General features: G+C 46.8%; 1 protein-coding gene and 1 long non-coding RNA gene across 6 annotated transcripts in view; one reads left to right on the top strand and one right to left on the bottom strand.

Annotated features, from left to right (window-relative positions):
• Window positions 1–23,939, bottom strand: part of FXN (frataxin) — an 88,079-nt gene extending 64,140 nt beyond the window's left edge. For 4 of the 5 annotated variants that reach the window (XR_010130234.1, XR_010130232.1, XR_010130233.1 and 1 more), the window contains exons 1-3: window positions 23,733–23,934; window positions 13,214–13,311; window positions 6,646–6,766 (exon numbers count right to left, since the gene is read on the bottom strand). Coding sequence is in view for 2 of the 5 variants with exons in the window: in XM_019034274.4 (XP_018889819.3) it covers window positions 6,646–6,766; window positions 13,214–13,311; window positions 23,733–23,897 (384 nt within the window). In the remaining 3 variants the exon portion in view is untranslated. Of the gene's footprint in view, window positions 1–6,645; window positions 6,767–13,213; window positions 13,312–23,732 lie in introns of all 5 variants that reach the window. The other variant, XM_004048102.5, reaches the window with a different exon arrangement.
• On the top strand, window positions 15,141–21,093 carry LOC129524616 (uncharacterized). Its single transcript, XR_008668477.2, has 3 exons — window positions 15,141–15,244; window positions 19,895–20,165; window positions 20,906–21,093. It is a non-coding gene; the product is annotated as an uncharacterized lncRNA (long non-coding RNA).
• Window positions 23,940–24,180: the final 241 nt, after the last annotated feature.

The raw sequence follows: 24,180 nt of genomic DNA, 5'->3' as shown, positions 1-24,180 counted from the left end.
ATACCAACTTGCTAGGATGCACTTTTACCTATGTCATTTTAATTGATCCTCTTATAAATCTGAAGAGAGGAGGTTAATGTCACTCATTTCATAGCTGAGGAACCTGCAGCTTGCAAAAGTTAGATATCACTTAATAACTCTTGGAAAGAAAATACAAATCCAGGATGCTAAGCCAGATCCTTTGTCTCCATATCCAATGAGATGGCGCCTCACTGGGCCGGGAACAGTGACTCACACCTCTAATGCCAGCACTTTGGGAGGCCGAGGCCAGTGGATCACTTGAGGTCAAGAGTTCAAGACCAGCCAGGCCAACATGGTGAAACCCCATCTCTACTAAAAATACAAAAAAAAATTAGCTGGACGTAGTGGCACGCGCCTGTAATCCCAGTTACTTGGGAGGCTGAGGCAAGAGAATCCCTTGAGCCCAGGAGGTGGTGGTTGCAGTGAGCTGAGATCGTGCCACTGCACTCCAGCCTGGATGACAGAGTGAGATCTCTCTCAAAAAAAAAAAAAAAAAAAAAAAAAAGATGCTGCCTCTGAGCAGGGGTTTTTAACTTGGGATTAAGTGGTCTCAGGGGGCTACAGACACTTCCAGCTTGAAGCTGGAATGGTACTCCTGAGTATGTTAACTTAAGTGTAGCTAAAACTGCCTCCTTACATATTTTAAGCTCGGATCTAAGGGCTTCTCTTTACATAGTGAACTGCAATCTACTCTTGTACCAATCACCGAGTTTTGGCTAATCAAAGGCGGCCAACTGTTCAAACCAAGTTTAAGGCAAACACCAAGCTGTAACCAACCTGGCTGTTTCTGTACCTCACTTTCATTTTCCTTTTTCTTTTCTTTTTGTTTAAGATGAAGTCTCGCTCTGTCACCCAGGCTGGAGTGCAGTGGCGCGATCCTGGCTCACTGCAAGCTCCACCTCCCAGGTTCACACCATCCTCCTGCCTCAGCCTCCCAAGTAGCTGGGACTACAGGTGCCCGCCACCACGCCCGGCTAATTTTTTGCATTTTTAGTAGAGACAGGGTTTCACCGTGTTAGCCAGGATGGTCTCGATCTCCTGACCTCATGATCCGCCTGCCTCAGCCTCCCAAAGTGCTGGGATTACAGGCGTGAGGCACCGCACCAGCACCAGGCCCTCACTTTCATTTTCTGCATGTCACTTTCCTTTTTCTGTGCATAAATCCTAAATCCTCTCCAACCACGTGGCACACCGTGGAGTCTCTCTGAACCTATTCTGGTTGCAGCCTTCCCGATTTATGAATCATTCTTTGCTGAATAAAACTCTGTTAATTTGTTTAAAGTTTTTTTATTTTAACAGGTGAGTATGGAAGTTTTTAATGAGAGAGGGACCAGAGCAGTCATCAGATTCTTAGAGGGAGGTCCTGATCCAAAAAAGATGAAGAATCCTCAGTTCTAAGACAGTAATATGCTGACACCTTAGTGAATAAAGAACATGTCAACAAGCAAATCCTTATTAAAATATCTAAGATGCCAGGACTCCACCTGGGAAAAAAAAGAGGTCAGCTTGGAGGTAACTTCAGGTAGTGGGGTGACTCTAACAGTCTCCAGGCAGATTTTACTAGGTCAAGTAGAGCAGGCTCCACAGCTGCCTAGTGACAAGAGGTCCTTTCAGCTCTGGTAGAGTGTCTTCTGTAATGACCAGTGCCAGTAAGGGGTGATGCCTGGGCCAGACATTGGCATCCACCCGTTACCTGGACCACTTGATCAGATGACACACCAGTTAAGAAGCCACTTAAGTCTCCCACTCCACAGGGAGAAAAAAGAACAGATATCCTCTTGGGTGTATCTGGATTACTGCTTTCATTTGTCTATTTGGCCAGTAGTGAGTTGGTAAAAGGTGTATAAATGCTGAGAGGCATCAACGAAAGCATGTTTTGGAAAAGTCTCATTTACATATGAATCAATATTTATTAAGTCCCTACTATGTACTTGGCACTGTTCCAGACACTGGGATCAAAGAACGGACAGTGTCCCTGCTGTTGAGGAACTCAGTGTATTATAGGTGGTAGCTGACGTGTAAGTAGACAATTGTAACACAGAGGGATCAGTGCTCCACAGAGTCAACCTCAGAGTGCTGGGCAAGGGAGAAAGCAAGGACCGTGTCTGCTTGGAGTATCTAGAAAGGCTTCACAAAGGAGGTAACTTCCAGCTATATCTCAGGGGAGGAAAAGACTGCCCTCCCACAAAGCTCAAGTAATAATATTATCAAACATGAAATACATAAATTAGTTAGCACCTGAAGGACTCTAATCAGGAATTCATACTCTAGGGTACAGAGTTAGAATTTCAATGTAGTTAATCACAAGTCCAAACTATAGATGGCAGCCACTGTATATCTTTAGCTTTCTAAATCTACACTTAAGCATTTGCTAATTAGTAAATGATTTGTTAGAAATAATTTTGCCCTTGAGTGATACTCAAAGTATATGAATTGGCTAGAAAAATACAGGCATCTCTTCCTTTGAAAGAATGGGTTAGAATCTGGAAAGCCTACTAGCCTAATATTGTCTTCAGAGAGACACTCTCAGGGCAGGAATCAGGAAGGTTCTCTGACCCACTACTGGGAACAGAAGGTTTTGTCGCCTGGTTCAAATTGATTCAATGATGTGAGAAATAAAAACAAAATTCTAAGCTCCCAACTGACTCAACAAACTATCTTTTGGCCAAGGGGAGCCCAGAGATACCTAAAAAAAATTTTAAGTTTTGGCCATGATGGGAAAGGAGTTCAAACAGGACTCATTCTATTCCCTCCCTAACTGCCATTAGTTTTTTTTCCCCTAAGGGCTAAACAGAAACTAGCCCTTTCAAAAGAATTATTTCAGGCCATGCATGGTGGCTCATGCCTATAATCCCAGCACTTTGGAGCTGCCTGTAATCCCAGCACGTTGGGAGGCCGAAGCAGTTGGATTACCTGAGGTCAGGAGTTCAAGACTATCCTGACAACATGGCAAAACCCCGTCTCTACTAAAAATATAAAAAAATTAGCCAGGCGTGGTGGCAGGCGCCTGTAATCCCAGCTACTCGGGAGGCTGAGGCAAGAGAATCGCTTGAACCCAGGAGGTAGAGGTTGTGATGAGCTGAGATCACACCACTACACTCCAGCCTGGGCAACAGAGCAAGACTCCATCTCAAAAAGAAAAAAAAAAAAAAAAGACTCACTTCACCACTGGTATCAACCAATCACCTAATTCTGCCCTTCCCTTTTAGTGGTTTCAGCACAACTGAATAGCAGTGCTTCCTGATAACCACTGACCACAGAGTGGTCTAAGACAGGGTCTTGCCCTGTCACCCTGGCTGGAGAACAGTGGTGAGATCATGGCTCACAGCTGCCTCGAACTCCCGGTCTTAAGTGATCCTCCTGCTTCAGCCTACCAAATAGCTAGGTTATGTAGATATGCAGTCTCATTTTGTTGCCCTGTAATACATGTTAGTGTTAAGTTTCTGCCTAAGGTGAACATGGGAGACATGCTGCACACGTTAGCTTACTCCGCATGCGTGCATATTCATAGATCCTCCCATAATCTGTTGAATATGTATGCTTAGCTACACCTCTCAGCATAAATTCATGTTCCCTTTGCCCCTTCTTGGAAGTGCTTGTTTTTCAATTATGGCCAGAGGCTCTGCTTCCTGCCTACAGGCAGTGGGACCCTCTTTAGAAATAGTCCTCCTTTCTAAATTTATAGATTTGTGGCTGGGCGTGCTGGCACACACCTGTAATCCTGGTGCTTTGGGAGGCCGAGGTGAGAGAATCGCTTGAGGCCAGGAGTTTGAGACCAGCTTGGGAAACATAGCGAGACCCATAAATAAAATAAAATAATTAGCTGAGTATGGTGGCATGTGCCTGTAGTCCCAGCTACTAGGGAGGCTGAGGTGGAACAATGACTTGAGCCCAGAAGCTTGAGGCTGCAGTGAGCTATGATTGTGCCACTGCACTCCAGCCTGGGTGACAGAGTGAGGCCCTGTCTCTAAAAATAATAATACTAAACACCATATTTTTATATAAATATATTTAATTAAATATAAATATATTTGTGACTTTTTCAGTTCAATAGAAGTAAACCAAAAGACGACTTTTGCCAGGTGCTGTGGCTCATGCCTGTTAACCCAGCACTTTAGGAGGCTGAGGCGGGTGGATCACTTGAGATCAGGAGTTTGAGACCAGCCTGGCCAACATGGTGAAACCCCATTTCTACTAAAAATACAAAACTTAGCCCTGTATTGTGGCACATGTCTGTAATCCCAGCTACTCAGGAGGTTGAGGCGGGAGAATCGCTTGAACCTGGGAGGCAGAGGTTGCAGTGAGCTGAGATCACACAACTGCACTCCAGCCTGGGTGACAGAGCTAGGCTTCAACTCAAAAAAAAAAAAAAAAAAAAAAGAAGAAGAAGTAAACCAAACGCAGCTGCTAGAATACTGGCACATTTGCTTCTAACAAAACATTCATGCAAAGTACTCTGGTCAAACTGGGGCTTCACTAATCCTATAAAAACAGGTTTCATGACTGTTTTTGTAGCTTGCTAATCAATGTCTGCATGTGTGGGCAGAGTTTAGCCTGCAACTTGGTTTCCCTGCAGTTACAGGCTCTAGTAGAGGCTAGGGGAGAGGAGGCCCTTAACTCCCCCACCTCTAATCAGGCTGTGGATGCTCAAGTTGGTAGGTCAGTTTGTAAGAGTTCCCAAGCAGCCCAGCCCTCTAGGGCTGCCTGTGCAAGCACTTTAAACCCCTGCCCAGGCACTACTGCATTTTTTGCTGCCAACAGCAATTACTGAATCTACTTGGAAGGCATTCAATCCTTCCCTGCTCCATTGCTCCTTTTTTTTTTTTTTTTTTTTTTTCAATTCCCTCACAGTCCTTATAGTCAGGCTTGATACCTTCTCTAAGACTTGGCTGCCTCCTCCATTATGTGGAGTGCCTTCTCCATTCAGTGCTCCCGCTGCAATTTCCAATACCATTTCTATCGCTTTAGTCTGATGGCTGATTGTCCTCAACAATTCCATGATTGAATCCAAAATGCACGCTTTGTGACATTTCCTGGTATTAGTTAATTGCCATCAAGAGGATTAACATCTTTGAGGAGCCAGGCGTGGTGGCTCACACCTGTAATCCTAGCACTTTGGGAGGCTGAGGTGGGAGGATTACTTGAGTTCAGGAGTTCAAAACCAGCCTGGCCAATGTGGTGAAACACTGTCTCTACTAAAAATACAAAAAGTAGCTGGGTGTGGGGGCGTGTGCCTATAATTCCAGCTACTTGGGAGGTTGAGGCAGGAGAACTGCTTGAACCCGAGAGGCAGAGGATGCAGTGAGATCATGCCACTGCACTCCAGGCTGAATAACAGAGGGAGACTCTGTCTCAAAAAACAAACAAACAGACAAACCAACCAACCAACCCAGAAAACCATCTTCGAGGGATTTTCTCCCACTGGCAAAAAAGAACTACTCTAAGGCCTAAGCAGTAATTCTAAACCCAAAGGCAGACCCTTGCCCAAATCTGCCACCTGGTGGCCAGTCGATAAAGACCAGCACTTCCCTGGCTTCTAAGATCTGGGGCTAATGTTTCATCCAACTCAGAAGTTCTCACACCAGGCCGGACCTGGTGGCTCACGCCTGTTATCCCAAAACTTTGGAAGGCTGAGGGGGGTGGACCATTTGAGGTCAGGAGATTGAGACCAGCCTAACCAACATGGTGAAACCCCGTCTTTACTAAAATACAAAAATTAGCTGGGCATGGTGGCAGGTGCCTATAATCCCAGCTACTCGGGAGGCTGAGGCAGGAGAACTGCTTGAACCCAGGAAGCGGAGCAGTGAGCCGAGATTGCGCCACTGCACTCCAGCCTGGGTGACAGAGTGAGACTCCTTCAAAAAAAAAAAAAACAAAAAAAAAAACAAGTTCTCATACTAGCTGCATATTGGAATCATCTGTGGAGCTTAAAAATCCCAGTGCCCTGCCCAGGTCATGCCACACCCCAGACCAAGTAATCAAAATCTCTAGGAATAAGACCTAGGGTTACACATTAGAATCCCAGGTGAGCTTTTCAAAAATATGCTTCCCAGGAATGCACCCGACCTACCCCATCACTGTCTCACAGGAGCAGGGCTCAAGTCTTTGTAATCTGAATAACTTTTGGGCAGTTATCTTACCCCTGCTGAAGAACTACGGGTCTAGTTTGTTGTTCCCTCCATCTGCCTGCTGGACAAATACACACTCAGGCCCCTCTCTGATTTGCCTTCATGGGTATCCACTGAAGCTGGAAAATGAGGCTCAGAGAGGCTGAGTGACTTGCCCAGAGTCACAACAAGCCTGGTAGAGCTGGACTGCAACTTGAAGCCTAGTCTTTATCTATCTATCTATCTATCTATCTATCTATCTATCTATCTATCTATCTATCTATCCATCCATCCATCTATCTATCTGTGACAGAGTCTTGCTCTGTCACCCAGGCTGGAGTGCAGTGGCATGATTTTGGCTCACTGCAACCTTCACCTCCTGGAACCCTAGTCTTTTAATCCTACCTACAACTACATGCTACTTGATGCTTAGCTCTGCTGGAGGGAAATTCTTCATTTTAGTGAACTAAAATTCTTAGGGGGGGAAACAGAAAAATTAAAAGAAGTCAAGAGGTACCCCAAAGGAGACATCATAGTCCTCAAACGTGTATGGCTTGTCTGCAAGGTCTTCAAAAAACTCTGCTAAAGAGTCCAGCGTTTCCTCTGCTAGTCTTTCATAGGTGGTCTCATCTAGAGAGCTGCAGAGGAAGCACAAAACCCAAAACATGATTACCAAATGCTTCAATTTTATTAATATCAAATTTACACATTTGTTATTTAAATTTATTAAATTGATGAAAATAACATGTAAAAAGTAAAAGTTTTTCTTTTCTTTTTTTTTTTTTTTTGAGACAGAGTCTCACTCTGTCACCCAGGCTGGAGTGCAGTGGCTGGTCTGAACTCGTGACATCAAGTGATCCACCACATGCCTCAGCTTCTCGAAATGTTAGGATTACAGGCGTGAGGCACCGTGCCCGGCCCAAAGTAAAAATTTAAAGGCCGGGCGCGGTGGCTCATGCCTGTAATCCCAGCACTCTGGGAGGCCGAGGCAGGCGGATCACACGGTCAGGAGATCGAGACCATCCTGGCTAACATGGTGAAACCCCGTCTCTACTAAAAATACAAAAAATTAGCCGGGCGTGGTGGCGGGTGCCTGTGGTCCCAGCTACTCAGGAGGCTGAGGCAGGAGAATGGCGTGAACCTGGGAGGCGGAGCTTGCAGTGAGCAGAGATCGCGCCACTGCACTCCAGCCTGGGCGACAGAGCGAGACTCCGTCTCAAAAAATAAAATAAAATAAAATAAAATTTAAACAGCACAGAAGGGGTTACAGAAAGAAGCAGGCAGCCCCCATTCCCAGAGGCAACTACAATTAATAGTCCTTTCTGGGCCAGGCAGCGCAGTGGCTCACGTCTGTAATCCCAGGACTTTGGGAGGCCGAGGTGGGTGGCTCACCTGAGGTCAGGAGTTTGAAACTAGCCAGGCCAATATGGCAAAACCCTGTCTCTACTAAAAATACAAAAATTAGCTGGGCTTGTGGTGCACGCCTGTAGTTCCCAGCTACTTGGGAGGCTGAGACAGGAGAATCACTGAAACCCCGGGGGTGGAGGTTGCAATGAGCTGACATTGTGCCACTGCACTCCAGCCTGGGTGACAGAGTGAGACTCCGTCTCAAAAAAAGGAAAAAAAAAAAAAAAAATAGGCTGGGCCTGGTGGCTCACGCCTGTAATCCTAGCATTTTGGGAGGCTGAGGCGGGTGGATCACCTGAGGTCAGGAGTTCGAGACCAGCCTGGCTGACATGGTGAAACCTCGCCTCTACTAAAAATACAAAAATTAGCTGGGCATGGTGGGGCGAGCCTGTAATCCCAGCTGCTCGGGAGGCTGAGGCAGGATAATCGCTTGAATCCAGGGGGTGGAGGTTGCAGTGAGCTGAGGTGGCACCACTGCACTCCAGCCTGGGCAACAAGAGCAAAACTCCATCTCAAAAAAAACCCCAAAAAACAGTTATTCTGATTCAGTAAATGCTATCACTGTTTATCCTTCTAAAGATATGATCAGATTTCATTAGTAATGTTCAACTTTTCACAAAGATGGTGAATGCCATCTAAAATCTATTGGAGATTTTTTTAATATTTAGATTTATGTAACTGCTTATGTAAATATATTTAAATACTGGGGGAAATTCCTTCACTGTCTCAGAACCAAGCAAGATTCACCTGTATTTTGTGTTCATTTGCCTCTTAAAGGCAAGGGCTGAAGATAAGGTAGCAATGTCAACTTTATATTTTTGGCCTTAACTATGCCAATCTAATTAGAATTTTCTGTATCTAAAATGGTTCATTTTATTTACTGAAAGACATTTTGGTGTGGTTTATGTATAATATCAAAGAAAGATTATTTAACACTTCTCAAATTAGAAAAAAAAAAGAAAAGAAAGAGACAGATCGTATCAAGAGCTGGCCATGGGCTGGGTGCAGTGGCTCATGCCTGTAATACCAGAACTTTGGGAGGCCAAGGGAGAAGGATCACTTGAACCCAGGAGTCTGAGACAACAGAGACCCCGTCTCTACCAAAAATTAAAAAATTAGCTGGGCATGGCCCATGCCTGTAGTTCTAGCTCCTCAGTAGCCTGAGGTGGGAGGGATCACCCAAGCCAGGGAGGTCAAGGCTGCAGTGAGCTGTGATTGTGCCATTGCATTCCATCCTGGGTGACAAAGTGAAACCCTGTCTTTAAAGTAAAATAAAATAAAATAAAAAAGAGTTGGCCGGCCTGGCGCGGTGGCTCATGCCTGTAATCCCAGCACTTTGGGAGGCCGAGGCGGGCGGATCACCTGAGGTTAGGAGTTCGAGACCAGCTTGACCAACATGGAGAAACCCTGTCTCTACTAAAAATACAAAATTAGCCGGGCATAGTGGCGCATGCCTGTAATCCCAGCTACTCGGGAGGCTGAGGCAGGAGAATTGCTTGAACCCAGGAGGCGGAGGTTGCAGTGAGCAGAGGACGTGCCATTGCGCTCCAGCCTGGGCAACAAGAGCAAAACTCCATCTCAAAAAAAAAAAAAAAAAAAAAAAAAAAAAAGAGTTGGCCAAGAAAAGAAGCAACTAGACTTTTCAGATACTGCTGATAGGCAAGTAAGTTGGACAATCACTTTGGAAAACTGTTGGACAGTATCTACTAAAGTTGAATGCATTTACATGCTATGACCCATCAGCTCCACTCTTACGGGGTATACGCAACAGAAATGTGTACCCAGGTTCACCAAAAGACATGTACTATACTAAAATATTTGTATCACAACTATCCTATAGCCCCAAACTGGAAACTGCCCAAGTATTCCTTTGTAATATCACAGATAAATTGTGGTATATTCATGCAATGGAATACTACACTGCAAAATAGAATTGTCTATAGGAACAGCATGGATGAATCTCACAAACATCATTGTGATAGAAATACACAAGTATACACAAACATGTTTATACTTAATTAGACAGTTTATATAAAGTAAAACAACAGGCAGAACTAATCTATGCTATTGGTAATCAGAATAGTTACTCTGAAGGGTTAATGACTAGAAGGAAAAGAGGGAGGGGTTAATGACTAGAAGTGAGCAGGCAGCTTGCTTGCAGGTGCTGGTAACATTCTATGTCTTGAGCTTACAGGGTATGTTCATAGGACTGTCCAATTTTTACAAATTCATCAAGCTGTATGCTTGTGACTAGATACATTTCCTTATAGATACTATTTTTCAAATTTAAAATTATTTTAAATCCACAGAGACAGAAAGTAGATTAGTGATTGCTGGGTTTTAGGGAAAGGCGGAATGGGGGAGTGATTGCTAATACGAATAGGGTTTCCTTCTGGAATAATGAAAATGTTCTGGAATTAGTAGTGACAGCTGCACAATCTTGTGAATATACTAAAAACCCTTGCATTATACGTTTTAAAATGGTTAGTTTTATGGCATGTAAATTATAACAATAAAAATATTATTATAATAAACATCCTTGTAAGAGCTTTTGTGCCCCTGTGAGGATATATTAATATCTGTAGGTTATAAGATATGTATCAGACAACTCCACTATCTGAAAGTTTCCAGGGGGCCTAAAGTAAGACAGCAGGGGCTGCTAGACAATTACTGTAAGACATACAGATTTGCCATATGACCCTCTTCCCCACCCAGTCCATCACCCACTTCCAGGATACAATGTGGGGAAGGCTACCTGACTGGATTGGTGAGGAGCTGTCCTTTAAAAAGAGTGGTTGGCCTGATAGGGTGTGTTTTGAGAGTGAGCTGGAGAGAAAGGGTGTGTTTTGAGACTGAGCTGGAGAGAATGCGTAGGAGAGGTTGGTTGACGTGTCTTGAAGAATTTGAGTAACGTAAGGACACAACCGACTTTATACCTGACAGTTATAAAGTCCAAAGTGAAGAGGTTGGAAGGTGCTACCTGTCAGCAGAGAGTTGGGCCCTGGCAGAAGCGGGCTGTCTTCCTACACATGGCAGGTCAAGGGTGTGCTTCCCAGAGGCCAGAGGCAGCTGGACTTGGGGCATCCTGCAAGGGCCCTATGCAACCTCCCAGGACTGCCAGAAGGAGTAAGGGGAAAGCGGCAGAGAGTCTGCTGGGGGAGGAATGCCGGAAGCCGAGGCTGGAAATGGATGCCACCAAAGCAAAAACCTCAAACATGCAGCATGCAGTGCCCCTTTGAGACTGTGGCAAAGTCAATGAACAGACACCGCAGGCGGGAGGCTCAGAGGTTCTTCAGACCTTGTGAGCCATGCAAAGCCCTCTGGAAATCTGAGTCTCAGATAACCTGGAGGGCCAACTGTATGCCTACTGAGCATATAGCTCTGGGGACAGGTAGAATGTTCCTGAATACCGGTGGCTTCTTGTTGCTTTTAGTAGATGTGACAAGAAAAGAGTAAGCCAGGAGATGGAATGAAATAGAGCATTGGAGATAAAAGGCTGCACAAACGTGGAAAGTCAAAGGGAGAATCTAAGGCTTTTTTTTTTTCTTTTTTTCAGAGATGGAATTTCGCTCGTTACCCAGGCTGTAGTGCAATGGCATGATCTCAGCTCACTGCAGCCTCCATCTCCTGGGTTTAAGCGATTCTCCTGCCTCAGGCTCCCGAGTAGCTGGGATTACAGGTGCCTGCCACCACACCTGGCTAACTTTTTGTATTTTTAGTAGAGACAGGGTTTCACCATGTTGGCCAGGCTGGTCTTGAACTCCTGGCCTCGGTGATCTGCTCGCCTCGGCCTCCCAAAGAGCTAGGATGACAGGCGTGAGCCACCGCACTCAGCCAGAGAAGCTAAGGCTTTGAACAGCAAAGACTTCCCATTGAGCCAAAACAAGGGACTCAGTCCTGCTGCAAAAAACAGGCTGAGGGCATTGCTGGTCTCCAATCTTATTGTTTAACATGACTTCAAGGTACCTGCCCATAGGCTGAGACAGCTGGGCATGGGGACATGCAAGGAGATAAGGCAGCCTGAGACTCCCATCCAGGAAGGAAATTTGGATGTGGTTCCTGGCACATGGGACTGCCTGAAAGTGAATAGCTCAGAAGCCTACTTTTGGGAAAAGCCTACTCTCAAAGAAAAATGAGTCTGGGCTGGGCGCAGTGGCTCATGCCAGTAATCCCAGCACTTCGGGAGGCCGAGGCGGGCAGATCATCTGAGGTCAGGAGTTCAAGACCAGCCTGGCCAACATGGTGAAACCCCGTCTCTACTAAAAATATGAAAATTAGCTAGGTGTGGCACTGCACACCTATAGTCCCAGCTACTCAGGAGGCTGAGGCAGGAGGATTGCTTGAACCCGGGAGGCGGAGGCTGCAGTGAGCCGAGATCGCACCACTGCACTCCAGCCTGGGTCACAGGGTGTGATTTCATAAAAGAAAAAAAAAAAGAGAGAGAGAGAGAAATGAATCTGGCCTAAAATAGCTGATTGGAGTCTTAAAACAGCCTGTGGAACCCCAAACTGTTATTAGCAGGAAGTGGGCTGTGAAGGCTGCTTGCCCCGGAGGAGGGCACACTTCCCACTGCCTGCCTCCCTTGTGGCCAAGGAAAATAACAGACAAGGAGGAGCCTCTCGGGAGGCTGAAGCAGGGATGTGTGGAGGAACATGCTCCTCTGCCAGGGCAGAGGTTGACCCAGTGCTACCCAGCAGGGCTCCAGTGCTGCGGGCAGCCAGTGCTGTGCCTCTTTTCTGAATGGAGTTACAGTTGCAGTTATCCTGCCCCTCTCCATCGTGTGTGTGTGTGTGTGTGTGTGTGTGTGTGTGTGTGTGTCTGTGTCTGTGTCTGTGTGTAGGTCAGAAGAAGCCATTCCTAAAGCTGGGAGAGAGGAGACTGCATGTCACCTGGAAATCTTGGACTCGGAGGTGGCTGTGGTGACCACATGGACATCGATTGGCTCTCTTGGGGCTGGGGGTAAATGCATCTGAGTGTGGAAGGAGGGTCCATGCAGATACTGGTTGGCAGGGGGTAGACTGTAGCCGTGCCTGACAGCTTTCCATGGGGAATGCTGTGCCGGCTTTTTCCAGGGCACTCGCTAGACTATATTTCCCAGACTCCCTTACAGTCAGCTAAGGCCACGCCACTGAGTTCTTCCCACCAGAATGTGAGTGAGGAACAAATGCCACTTCCAGCCCTTCTGTGCTTCTAGCCCTTTCTGGCCAATGGAACTTGGACAAGGTGACTGAGACTCAACAATGCAGAGGACAGTAAGGCACTGACAGATAAAGACCAAACTGGAAGCTGGAACGAGTGTAGTTCCTAATTCAATTCAGGAGGTACGCCAACCCTGTACTGCCCAGAGAGGAGGACACAAACGTTATTGGTTTGAGCTATTAAATATTTGGGTCTATTTGTGATAGCAGCATGGCCTGCTCTAACTATTAGGGTATTAAATAAAATAATATCGAAACTCTGGAAACAACCTGAATGTCCAACAGTAGGGGATGGGTTAAATGGATTATGTCACATCCATACAATCTAATACTATTTCATTAAAAATAATGTGGTGGATACTCAGTCACATGGAAAGATGCCTAAGATTGTTGCTGCTCAGGAAGAAAACCAGGTTCTAATGGGAGAGGCAGGGAAGGAGAGAGGAAGATACCTATGACGTGGAAGGTGTTTTATCTTACCCTGGGTGGCCCAAAGTTCCGGATTTCCTCAAATTCATCAAATAGACACTCTGCTTTTTGACATTCCAAATCTGGTTGAGGCCACGGAGGTTCGAACTCTGAAAGCCAAAGTTAAGAAGTACGTTACTATTTTTCAGTGAATTATAACCCATTAATGCATAATTTATATATTGCTACTTCTACATTCGAGTGCCTGTAACCGAGTGCTCCATTTTTTCTAAGAAAAAGGGAATATGTTGCTTTTCTTAAAAAAAATTATCCTCTCTTCTCTTCTCCTCTCCCCTGGTTCCCGGTTTCCTACTTAGCCCTTCAGAAATGCAAATATAACCTTTCACCTCCCCTTCACCATACATTCCCTGCAGGGCAAGCTTTTCTAACTGTATGCTCTTCCAGAGCACAGATCTCTCCACATGACAGTAGATTCGCAGACCAAAGCAAACCCACCACGGAACTTTCACCTCCAGTGGGTGGTGGCCTGGCACTTCCACCCTCGGGGGTTGCCTCAGGACTTTCATTCACTGGGAGGGCATACTGAAAGCATGCCCACTTGGCCACTGCTACAGCTTATTACTAACCAGGAAGGTGTCAAGTCGACTGTCCTGTAGAGTAGGCACGGAACTAGCAGAGGGACCCCCCGACTTGCCCTTGCACACTTCCCCCCTTACCTTATAAAAGTGTCCACTTTCTGCTTCCAAGGGGAAGCAGCACTTTTAAAGAAAGGCAGGATGCTTTGTACCCCTCACCCAAGCTAGTTTCAGAGTAAATTCACTTTTTTTTGGTACCAGGCCTTGTTCTTGTTAATTGGACTCTGCATCCGGTGAACAACTAACCTGCATTTTGGTTAAATAATCATGCTAAAGTTTTTTTTTTGGTTTTTGTTTTTTGTTTGTGAGATGAAGTCTCGCTCTGTCGCCCAGGCTGGAGTGCAGTGGCGCGATCTCGGCTCACTGCAACCCCCGCCTCCCGGGTTCGAGTGATTCTCGTGCCTCAGCCTCCCATGTAGCTGGGATTACAGGCACCCGCCACCACACCCGATTTTTTGTATTTTTAGTAGAGACGGGGTTTCACCATGTTGGCCAGGCTGGTCTTGAACTCCTGGCCTCAAGTGATCTGCCCTCCTCAGCTTCCCAAAATGCTGGATGTGAGCCACTGCACCCGGCCCTATGTTAAAGTATTTTAGGAATATTTCTTAGGATTTTTTTTTTTACCTTCTTTTAGTGCATTACAGTGAGTTCTCCCTGTGTCTCTCTAAGCCCGTGTTGTCCAATAGGCTAGCCAACAAGCCACATGTAGCTATTTACATTTAAATTTAATGAGATAAAATAAAGTCAGCTCCTCAACTGCACCACCAGTTTCGAGAATCCTGTGGCCACATGTGGCTAGTGGTGCAGACACAGCATTTCCATCACATCAGGAAGTTCTACTGGGCAGGGCTGCTGCAGGCTGTTCAGGTTACAGGGTGGTTAGCAGGAGGCTGGGAGGCATCCACAATGCTCTTAAAAGGTCACTAAGAGAGGCAACAGGAAATAGCAAGAGGCAGAATCCTGCTGAAGTCCAGAAGATTTGGCTCTGACTGCTGACTGCTGTCTGACAGATCTTATTATCATCATCTGCAGGACAGAATGTGACCTGTTGATTTTTTTTAGTCCCTAACTGCTGGACATCCAGGTGACAGGGTCTGAGTTGATTACCACCAGCTCTGCTGACCAGCTGGCGAGATGAAGGAAATAATCAGACAAGAGCCATTGGGGCACAAGAGTGGTGCAGCTGGAGTGGAGAGATGCAGGGGAGGTGACAGGGGAGGTGATGGAGCGAGGAGGGGGCGGCCTGGGTCTTGCCAAGGACCTCAGCTGGACGTCACCCTGGGAAGGCACCGAAGGGCTTTAAGAGATCGGTCATAAGGTTTACATTCTCCAAAGGTCACTGGTTGCCATGGAGAGAAGAGGCGAGAGACTGTTAGTTACTGCTCTTGAGCCAGCAGTGCCCTTAGCAAACTCAGAAAAGAGAAGGCAGAAGGCACAGGGCTGGGAAGTAAGTGGAGGAGCAAACGGGTTGGGGGACAGTGGATGGGGAGGGTGGGGCAGAGTGCAGACCTTAGAAACACATGTCTCTGAAGAAGTGAGAGGGCAGCCATGATAACCACTGTTAGAGCTATCGCACATTCTACAGTGTTCTCCCCGTCTGCTTGACACTGCTCTCAGCCTTTATGTAAATGGACTCAGTCTTCATTACAATCCTGTGAGGGACGTACTCTTATTACAGTCCTTATTCTTGGTAGTTATGTGCTACAAAGTTGCCACAAACACTCAACGAGCAAATTATTTATAGGAGAAATACAAGGCTAGGTACCCTGTAAGCTGCTGGTCATAACATTGTTACCAATCGATCAATATATAACCTTATTTCTGTTTAAAGACACCTTATGTAATATATATAGTTGATTCATTAACACTGATCTTGGCTGGGCATGGTAGCTCACACCTGTAATCCCCGCACTTTGGGAGGCCAAGGTGGGAGGATTACTTGAGCTCAAGAGTTTGAGACCAAACTGGGCAACATAGAGAGACCTCATTTCAACTTGAAAAATAAAAAACATGAGGCCGGGCGTTGTGGTTCGTGCCTATAATCTCTACAGTCTGGGAGGCCGAGGTGGGTGGATCACCTTAGGTCAGGAGTTCAAGACTAGCCTGGCCAACATGGTGAAACCCCGCCTCTACTAAAAACACAAAAATTAGCGAGGCGTGATGACATGTGCCTGTAATCTGTGCTACTCAGGAGGCGGAGGCAGAAGAATTGCTTGAATCCGGGAGGTGGAGGCTGCAGTGAGCCAGGATCGCACCATTGCACTCCAGCCTGGGCGATGAGCAAAATTCCACCTAAAAAAATATCAAAAACATTATCTGGGTGTGGTGGGGTGTATCTGTAGTCCCAGCTACTCAGGAGGCCGAGGTGGGAGGATTGCTTGAGCCAGAGAGGTAGAGGCTGCAGTGAGCTATGATTACACCATTGCACTCCAGCAGCCTGGGCAACAGAGGGAGACCCTGTCTCAAACAACAACAACAACAACAAATTAATTGATCTCAGGACAACACCACCTTAACTCATGCTTGACAAAGCTTCTCTAACACATGCATTTTCTCTGTAAGGAACATCACAGCCTCCTCGTGCTAAACTTTGCACTACACTTGGAGACAATTTTAACAGAGAAATAACCAAGAAAAAAGCATAAAAATCTGAAAAACATGGCACTAATCAGACTGTGAAAAGGACACAGTTTACACTATGACAGCTGAAATAAGAAGGCAGGGCAGCACTTTGTTGGACCTTGGCTGGGAACATGAGCCTGGAGGAGCTCACATTTTTTTGCTGCTCTGCACACATCTTTGAAACAACCCCAAAAGGCTAGGGGTACTGATTTTGGGGTAACAAATTTTAGCAAGTGAGCAAATTAACAAGTACAGACTCTTAACGAATGAGGATCAACTATAGTTGTGTTTTACAGATGAGGAAACTGACGCACCAAAGGGTAACTTGGCTACACAGATACAGAGACATTAAGTGGCAGAGCTGGGATTGAACCCAAGCTGTCTGGCCCCAGAGTCTGTGCACAGTGTAAGGAATTGTTTTCCCAGGAATTAAAGCAGTGCTCAAAACATCCAAGGAAAAGTGTCTGAGAATGTGGGGCTCACCTCAGGGAAGTTTCCGTCTCTCCAGGATCCTGGCCCCTCAAACCTTAGTTGTCTTAGTCGCTGATACCTTTACAATAGATGTTTTTGTGTGTGTGTGTGTTTAATTTAATAGAGATTTGACGGTTGTTATTGGTGGGAAGGTCAAATGCAGGTTACTCATTCAAAGGCACAAGTAGAAGTCTTTCTTCGGCTGTTTTTAATCATAAAAAAGAACCGTTGCCAAATACTCCTTGCTTTATATTCTACCTGCTTTTGCCAATTTAATATTCCTCGGGCAACTGCTAAACCTTTTGGAACCTCAGTTTACTCCTCTGAAGGAAGGGATCGTGGTACTCACAACAAACCTCACAACCGTGAGCATAAAACAAGAGAACAGAAATACCCCAAGTACAGAGCCTGAGGGTATTCAGGCTCTGAACAAAAGAATGGAGACCTAGGTGAGAGGCAAACTTCTGCCTCTGCCTAAGGGAGGCTCCATTCTGTTCTGCTTGAGGGAGGCAAAGCTTGGAGGTCAAGGTCATAGGATGAGTGTTCTTCCTTTTTTTTTTTTTTTTTTTTTCTGAGACGGAGTCTTGCTCTGTTGCCCAGGCTGGAATGCAGTGGCACAATCTAGGCTTATTGCAACCTCCGCCTCCCGGGTTCAAGTGATTCTCCTGCCTCAGCCTCCTGAGTAGCTGGGATTACAGGCGTGCACCTCCATGCCCGGCTAATTTTTGTGTTTTTAGGAGAGACGGGTTTCAGCATGTTGGTCAGGCTGGTCTCACTCCTGACCTCATGATCCACCCACCTTGGCCTCCCAAAGTGCTGGGATTACAGGTGTAAGCCACCGCACCTGGCCAGGATGAGTGTTCTTTCTAAAGCCACCTCTCCCTCTAACTCCAGGTCACCCGTGAGCCCTTGGACCACAAGTCATGGTAGGCTTGCCTAGCTTGAGGCTTCAGATGTGTGTGCTCACTCACACAGTGCCTGCTCATGGGATGCATTTGAGGAAATATTAGATAGTTTCTGGGCCTGAAGTCTCAGGCCCAGAGGTCAGGAACCACTTGACCCAATCATTGCCCACCCCCTGGTAAGGACTGGCCTGGATGGCCAGCAGGGAGCCCAGCTTTCCTTCCCAGGTGTCCCCTTGTCACCCCCGGCCCTGTCAAACCACAGCACTTGAAGAGTGAATCAGGACCCATACCTCGCAGGGGAGGATGAACTGGCACCACCACTTTTGGCATCAAATGAGTTGATTATTGGCTGCCCCTTTGCCCAGCAATTCCATTCTGAGAAATTCACCTGAAAGGAACTTCTGTCCATGCACAAGAACAGTCACAGCAGCACCATCGTAACAACAGGACACTGCAATCAACCAAATGTCACCTAAAGGAACCTGGATAGTGTGATACAGAGTGTGATATATTTACCCAACCAGATACTATCCAGCAGTGAGAACAAATAAAGGACAACCGCGTGCATCAATGCAGATGACGCACAAAAACAGTGTTGAACAAAAGGGGCAAGCCATAGCAGAATAGATACAGCAGAATACCTTGTATATAAGCAATACATGGATTGGGGGAGATACAGAGGAGGTCAAACTCTAAGAAAAGGAGGGTACGATTAACAGAATTCGGGCTGGCAGATTCCTCCAGGGAGGACAGGGCAGTGATGGGGTGAAGACAAGGGCCTCTAGAGGAACAAACAAATTCTGTCTCTTAACCTGGTGTCAGGGATACAAGTATTTGTTATTTGTCTTAGTCTGGGATGTTATAACAAAATACCAGCCACTGGGTGGCTTATAAACAATAGAAATGTGTTTCTCAGAGTCCTGGAGGGTGGGAAATCCAAGATCAATGCACCAACAGCTTTGGTGTCTGGTGAGGGCCAGTTTCCTGGTTCATAGATGATGCCTTGTCACTGGGCTCTGTTGGGCTATTTTAGAAGGGCACTAATCCCAATCATATGGGCTCCACCCTCATACCTCATCACCTCCCAAGGGCCCCACCTCCTAATATCACTTTGGTGATTAGGTTTTAACATATGAATGGTGGGGTGACACAAACATGCAGACCATAGCATTTATTATTAGTTTATAAGCAGTATAAACATTTATTTACTTATTTATTTTTTTCTTTGAGATGGAGTCTCGCTCTGTCACCCAGGCTGGAGTGCAGTGGCACGATCTCGGCTCACTGCAAGCTCTGCCTCCCAGGTTCACGCCATTCTCCTGCCTCAGCGTCCCGAGTAGTGGGGACTACAGGCACCCGTCACCATGCCTGGCTAATTTTTTGTATTTTTAGTAGAGATGGGGTTTCATCGTATTAGCCAGGATGGTCTTGATCTCCTGACCTCATGATCCACCCGCCTCGGCCTCCCAAAGTGCTGGGATTACAGGCGTGAGCCACCACGCCCGGCAGCGTATAAATATTTATATATCCTTTTCTATGTGTAAACTTGTGTAAATTGTCTGCAAGACAATAAAAATGATTTGAAAGTGAGTGAGGGTATAACCTGCTTGTTAGGCCTAAAGCCAAAAGGTCATAGGGTCACAGGTGGTGGTCTTGTCCCTCTAGGAAAATGGACAGATGTCTAAAAGCTGCCCAAGGCATGCAGAAGTGGATGCCACAGGAGCTTATTGAGTCATTTAAGAGGCAGCATGCTATGGTTTGAATGTTTGTCACCTCCGAAACTCATGTTGAAACTTAATTCCCGACGTGGCAGTATTGAGAGGTGGGGCCTTTAAGCAGTGACTGGGTCATGAAGGTTCTTCCCTCAATAATGGATTAATCCATTCATAGATTAATGGGTTATCATGGGAGTGAAACTAGTTAGGCTTTATAAGAAAAGAAAAAGACACCTGAGGTAGCACACTCAGCCCCTTACCATATGACGCCCGGTGCCGCCTCAATACTCTGCAAAGTCCCCACCAGCAAGAAGGGACTTGACTTTGGACTTCTCAGCCTCCAGAGCAGTAAGAAAAAAAATTTTTACCATGTAAATTGCCCAGTTTCAGGTATTCTGTCACAAGCAACACAAAATGGACTAAGAAACATCCAGTTATCTCCTTCTCGAAGCTGTCTCCAGTATTTAAGAGGAAACGTTAAAGACACAGCCCCGTCACATCCCTCCATCAAATGGACTAAGACACATCCAGTTATCTCCTCCTCGAAGCTGTCTCCAGTATTTAAGAGGAAACGTTAAAGATGCAGCCCCTGTCACATCCCTCCATCAAAAAACATAGGCTGCCTCGTGGAATCAGAGTCCTTCCCAGCCTCCAGGTAGGTAAGGCTGGGGCTGGGGGCTATGGGGCTGTGCTTTTAAAAGCCGTTTCTGTGGATTCTTGGTTCTGCTGAGTAGCCAGATCTGAGAACCAATGATCAGGTACTAAATATGCTGTCCCATGTGGTGGTCACCAGCCCCCGTGGCTACTGAGCACTAGAAATGTGGCTAATGGGACTGAGGACCTGGATTTTCAACTTTATTTAATTTTAATTATTTGAGGTGATAATAAAGTAATAAAGTTATTAGGAGCCTTTTTTTTTTTGAGACGGAGTCTCACTCTGTCGCTCAGGTTGGAAGGCAGTGGTGCGATCTCGGCTCACTGCAACCTCCACCACCTCCCGGGTTCAAGCAATTATCCTGCCTCAGCCTCCTGAGTAGCTGGGATTACAGGTGAGTGCCACCACATCCAGCTAATTTTTGTATTTTTAGTAGAGACGGGGTTTCACCATGTTGGCCAGGCTGGTCTCAAACTCCTGACCTCAGGTGATCCGCCCATCTCAGCCTCCCAAAGTGCTGGGATTACAGGTGTGAGCAACCACACCCGGCCTAGGAGACATTTAAGTGTGTTTGGAACAACTTGACTATGTGAACCTTCATTTTTAATTGTGAATTTTATAAAAGTAAATACAGATAGAGCATTTACTTAGAAATTGTGAATTGAGATATGCTGGAAGTATATGAGTATGAAAAGAGTATGCAAGATATCTTATTACTGATTTTTTTTTGTATGTCACAGAATCCCCCAAAATCTTGGCTCACTGCAACCTCTGCCTCCTGGGCTCAAGTGATTCTCATGCCTCAGCCTCCCGAGTAGCTGGGACTACAGGCACCCACCACCATGCTGAGCTAATTTTTAGTAGAGATGGGGTTTCACCATGTTGGCCAGGCTGGTCTTGAACTCCTGATCTCAGATGATCCACTCGCCTCGGCCTCCCAAAGTCCTGGGATTACAGGCGTGAGCCACTGTGCCTGGTCTCATTACTGATTTTTAAAATACTGATTACATGTTGGAATGATAATATTTTGTATGTACTAGGTTGAATAAATATATTGTTGAAAATGATTTTTTTTTCTTTTTAACTAGAAAATGTAGAATTATGTGTGTGGCTCCCATTCTGTTTCTGTTGAACAGCTGCTCTAGAAGTAGATGCAAGGGGTGGAGAAAAGGGTGAGGAAGAGGCCTTCAAGTGAACTCAGTTTCTGATGAATTTTGGAGACCAAGGAGAGCTTAGGGTCAATCCAGGATAGTCAGGCCTTTAAAATAATTAAACGGGATGGTGGCCCCAGTTGCCACTACCACCCACCCAACTCCTCAAATACCCAAGATGTGCAAGGGAACTGTGGAACAGACAGGTTAAACAAATGTGATTAATTCAGTGTAGAAAAAAAGAGGCCCAGCTGGTGACAGAGGTTGCTAACCATCTATCCAGAAACCCAGTGTCCACCTCCTGGGCGGCAGCGCCAAGTTGGGTGTGTTTGTCAGTCAACAGCCCTTAACAGCCACCAGGTACCATCTAAAAAACTGTACCACCTCTTGTCATTCTCCTAAATTAAAAACTCTGCTGATGGCCAGACGCGGTGGCCCATGCCTGTATTTCTAGCACTTTGGGAGGGCGAGGTGAACGGATCACCTGAGGTTGGGAGTTTGAGACCAGCCTGACCAACATGGAGAAACCTGTCTCTACTAAAAATACAAAATTAGCCGATAATCCCAGCTACTCGGGAGGCTGAGGCAGGAGAATCACTTGAACCCAGGAGGCAGAGGTTGCAGTGAGCTGAGACTGAGCCACTGCACTCCAGCCTGGGCAACAAGAGGGAAACTCTGACTCAAAAAAAAAACAAAAAAAAAAAAACACAACTCTGCTGACAACCCATGCTGTCCACACAGGCAGGGGTGGAAGCCCAATACGTGGCAGCTCAGGTAGTGCACAGAAGCCAAATAATAAATGTCTGCTTTCCTAGAGGAGATCTAAGGACCATCATGGCCACACTTGCCTATTTTTCCAGAGATGCTGGGAAATCCATTTTATTTTTTATTTTTATTTATTTATTATTATTATTTTTTGAGACGGAGTCTTGCTCTGTCGCCCAGGCCGGAGTGCATTGGGCGATCTTGGCTTAATGCAACCTCTGCCTCCCGGGCTCAAGCGATTCTCCTGCCGCAGCCTCTGGAGTAGCTGGGATTACAGGCACGCGACACCACGCCCGGCTAACTTTTCTTTCTTTTCTTCTTCTTATTTTTTTTTTTTTTTTGTATTTTTTAGTAGATACTGGGTTTCACCATGTTGGCCAGGTTAGTCTTGAACTCCTGACCTCAGGTGATCCACCTGCCTAGGCCTCCCAAAGTGCTGAGATTATGGGCATGAGCCACCGCGCCCTGCCAGGAAATCCATTTTCTAAGTCCTAACTTTTAAGCACTGGCGACCAATCCCAAAGTTTCTTCAAACACAATGTGGGCAAATAACACGTGTGGGAAGTTTAAGCCTAAAGTACAAACTCCGGAGAGCAACACAAATATGGCTTGGACGTGGCCTGCCTCTTTTATCTCCCCTAATACATGCGGCGTACCAGCCACTCTGAAGGGCTCCCCTTCCGCCTTCCTGGCCTTTGCCCAGACGGTTCCCTCCTCGTGGAACACCCTCTACCACTTCCTTGGCATCTTCAAGACCCTCATTAAATACCATATCCTCCCCTTGAGGAATCTTCCTCATCCCCACAGCCATTCTTTGGGTTTCCTCCTTTCAAGCCGTGGCGTAACTGGGTCAGATATTTCTTTGTACCCCCCAAGGGAAGAAAGGGGAACTAATTTGAAGTTCTGAAGACTTTATCTATGTTATTCCCATTTAATCCTCACACCAGGTCCGCAAAATGGGCGTCACCTTTATCTTCTCCCTACAGAAAACAAAGCCACGTCTCAGAGAGGTTAGGGGATCCCCCAAGGTCACACAGCTCTGCGGAGTGGGGCAGAATCTGGAATAAAGGTCGGGTCAGTTTCCAAAAGCCAGGGCCCCTGCTGCTCTAGCTATTCTGCAGCTCTGAAAGTTTCACCTCGTTCCAGAAAAGCATTTCGTTCAAAAAAATCCAGCCTTGAAAATACTAGGTGTGCGCGCGCCCGTGCGCGCACACACACACAACACACACGCTATATACAGATACACACAGACACACACATTATGTGTATGTATATACTAGCAGATACCATCTATTAATATTACTGAAACAAGTTATCGCAGAGAAGTGACAAGCATGGAGACAGCCGCAGACCCCTCGGAACCGGTCCCCTCCACCAGCCTGCCCTGCCTTCGCCCGTGCCTTGCCCCGCAGTCGCACCGCAAGACAAAATGTCCCCTTTTCCTTCCGAAAGCAGAAGCCAGTGTAAATGCAACCGGGAGAACCAGAGAAGGGAGTTGCAAGGCCGCTTCCGCCGGGCCGCCCTGAGAAGGAGCGGGGTGAGCTAGTCCAGCGCGCGTCCCCGGAGCGACCCCGGCGTGCGCGGCGCCTCCCTGCGCAGGCGTGCGGCCCGCGGCGTGCAGCCCGCGGCTGTTCCCGGCGCGGATACCTACTGCGTGGCGGGGCGTGCAGGTCGCATCGATGACGGTGCGCAGGCCCCGGCGGCCGCAGAGTGGGGCCAACTCTGCCGGCCGCGGGACCCGGGTGAGGGTCTGGGCCTGGGCCGGGCTGGGGGACGCCAGGAGGCCGGCTACTGCGCGGCGCCCGAGAGTCCACATGCTGCTCCCGGTCTGCCGCCCGCTCCGCCCTCCAGCGCGGGGTGCTGCGGCGACCCCTGGTGGCCACTGGCCGCAGGCACTCTTCTGTGGGGGAGCAGCTAGAGGTTAGACCTCAGGAAGAACTTCCCAGCTTAGCACTATTCGTGCATTTAACAAAAATGGAGAGCCTGCTTTGTGCAAAGCACGGAGTGCAACCAGGACCCCTGACCCAAGGGAGACTGCAGCCTGGTGGCCCGCCGCTTCTAAAATTCTAAACAGGAGGAACTTGGGAGCTGCTGTCTTG

The sequence above is a fragment of the Gorilla gorilla genome, chromosome 13, assembly GCF_029281585.2.
Source record: "Gorilla gorilla gorilla isolate KB3781 chromosome 13, NHGRI_mGorGor1-v2.1_pri, whole genome shotgun sequence".
Taxonomy (NCBI): Eukaryota; Metazoa; Chordata; class Mammalia; order Primates; family Hominidae; genus Gorilla; species Gorilla gorilla.
This window is presented reverse-complemented; position numbering and strand designations above follow the sequence as displayed.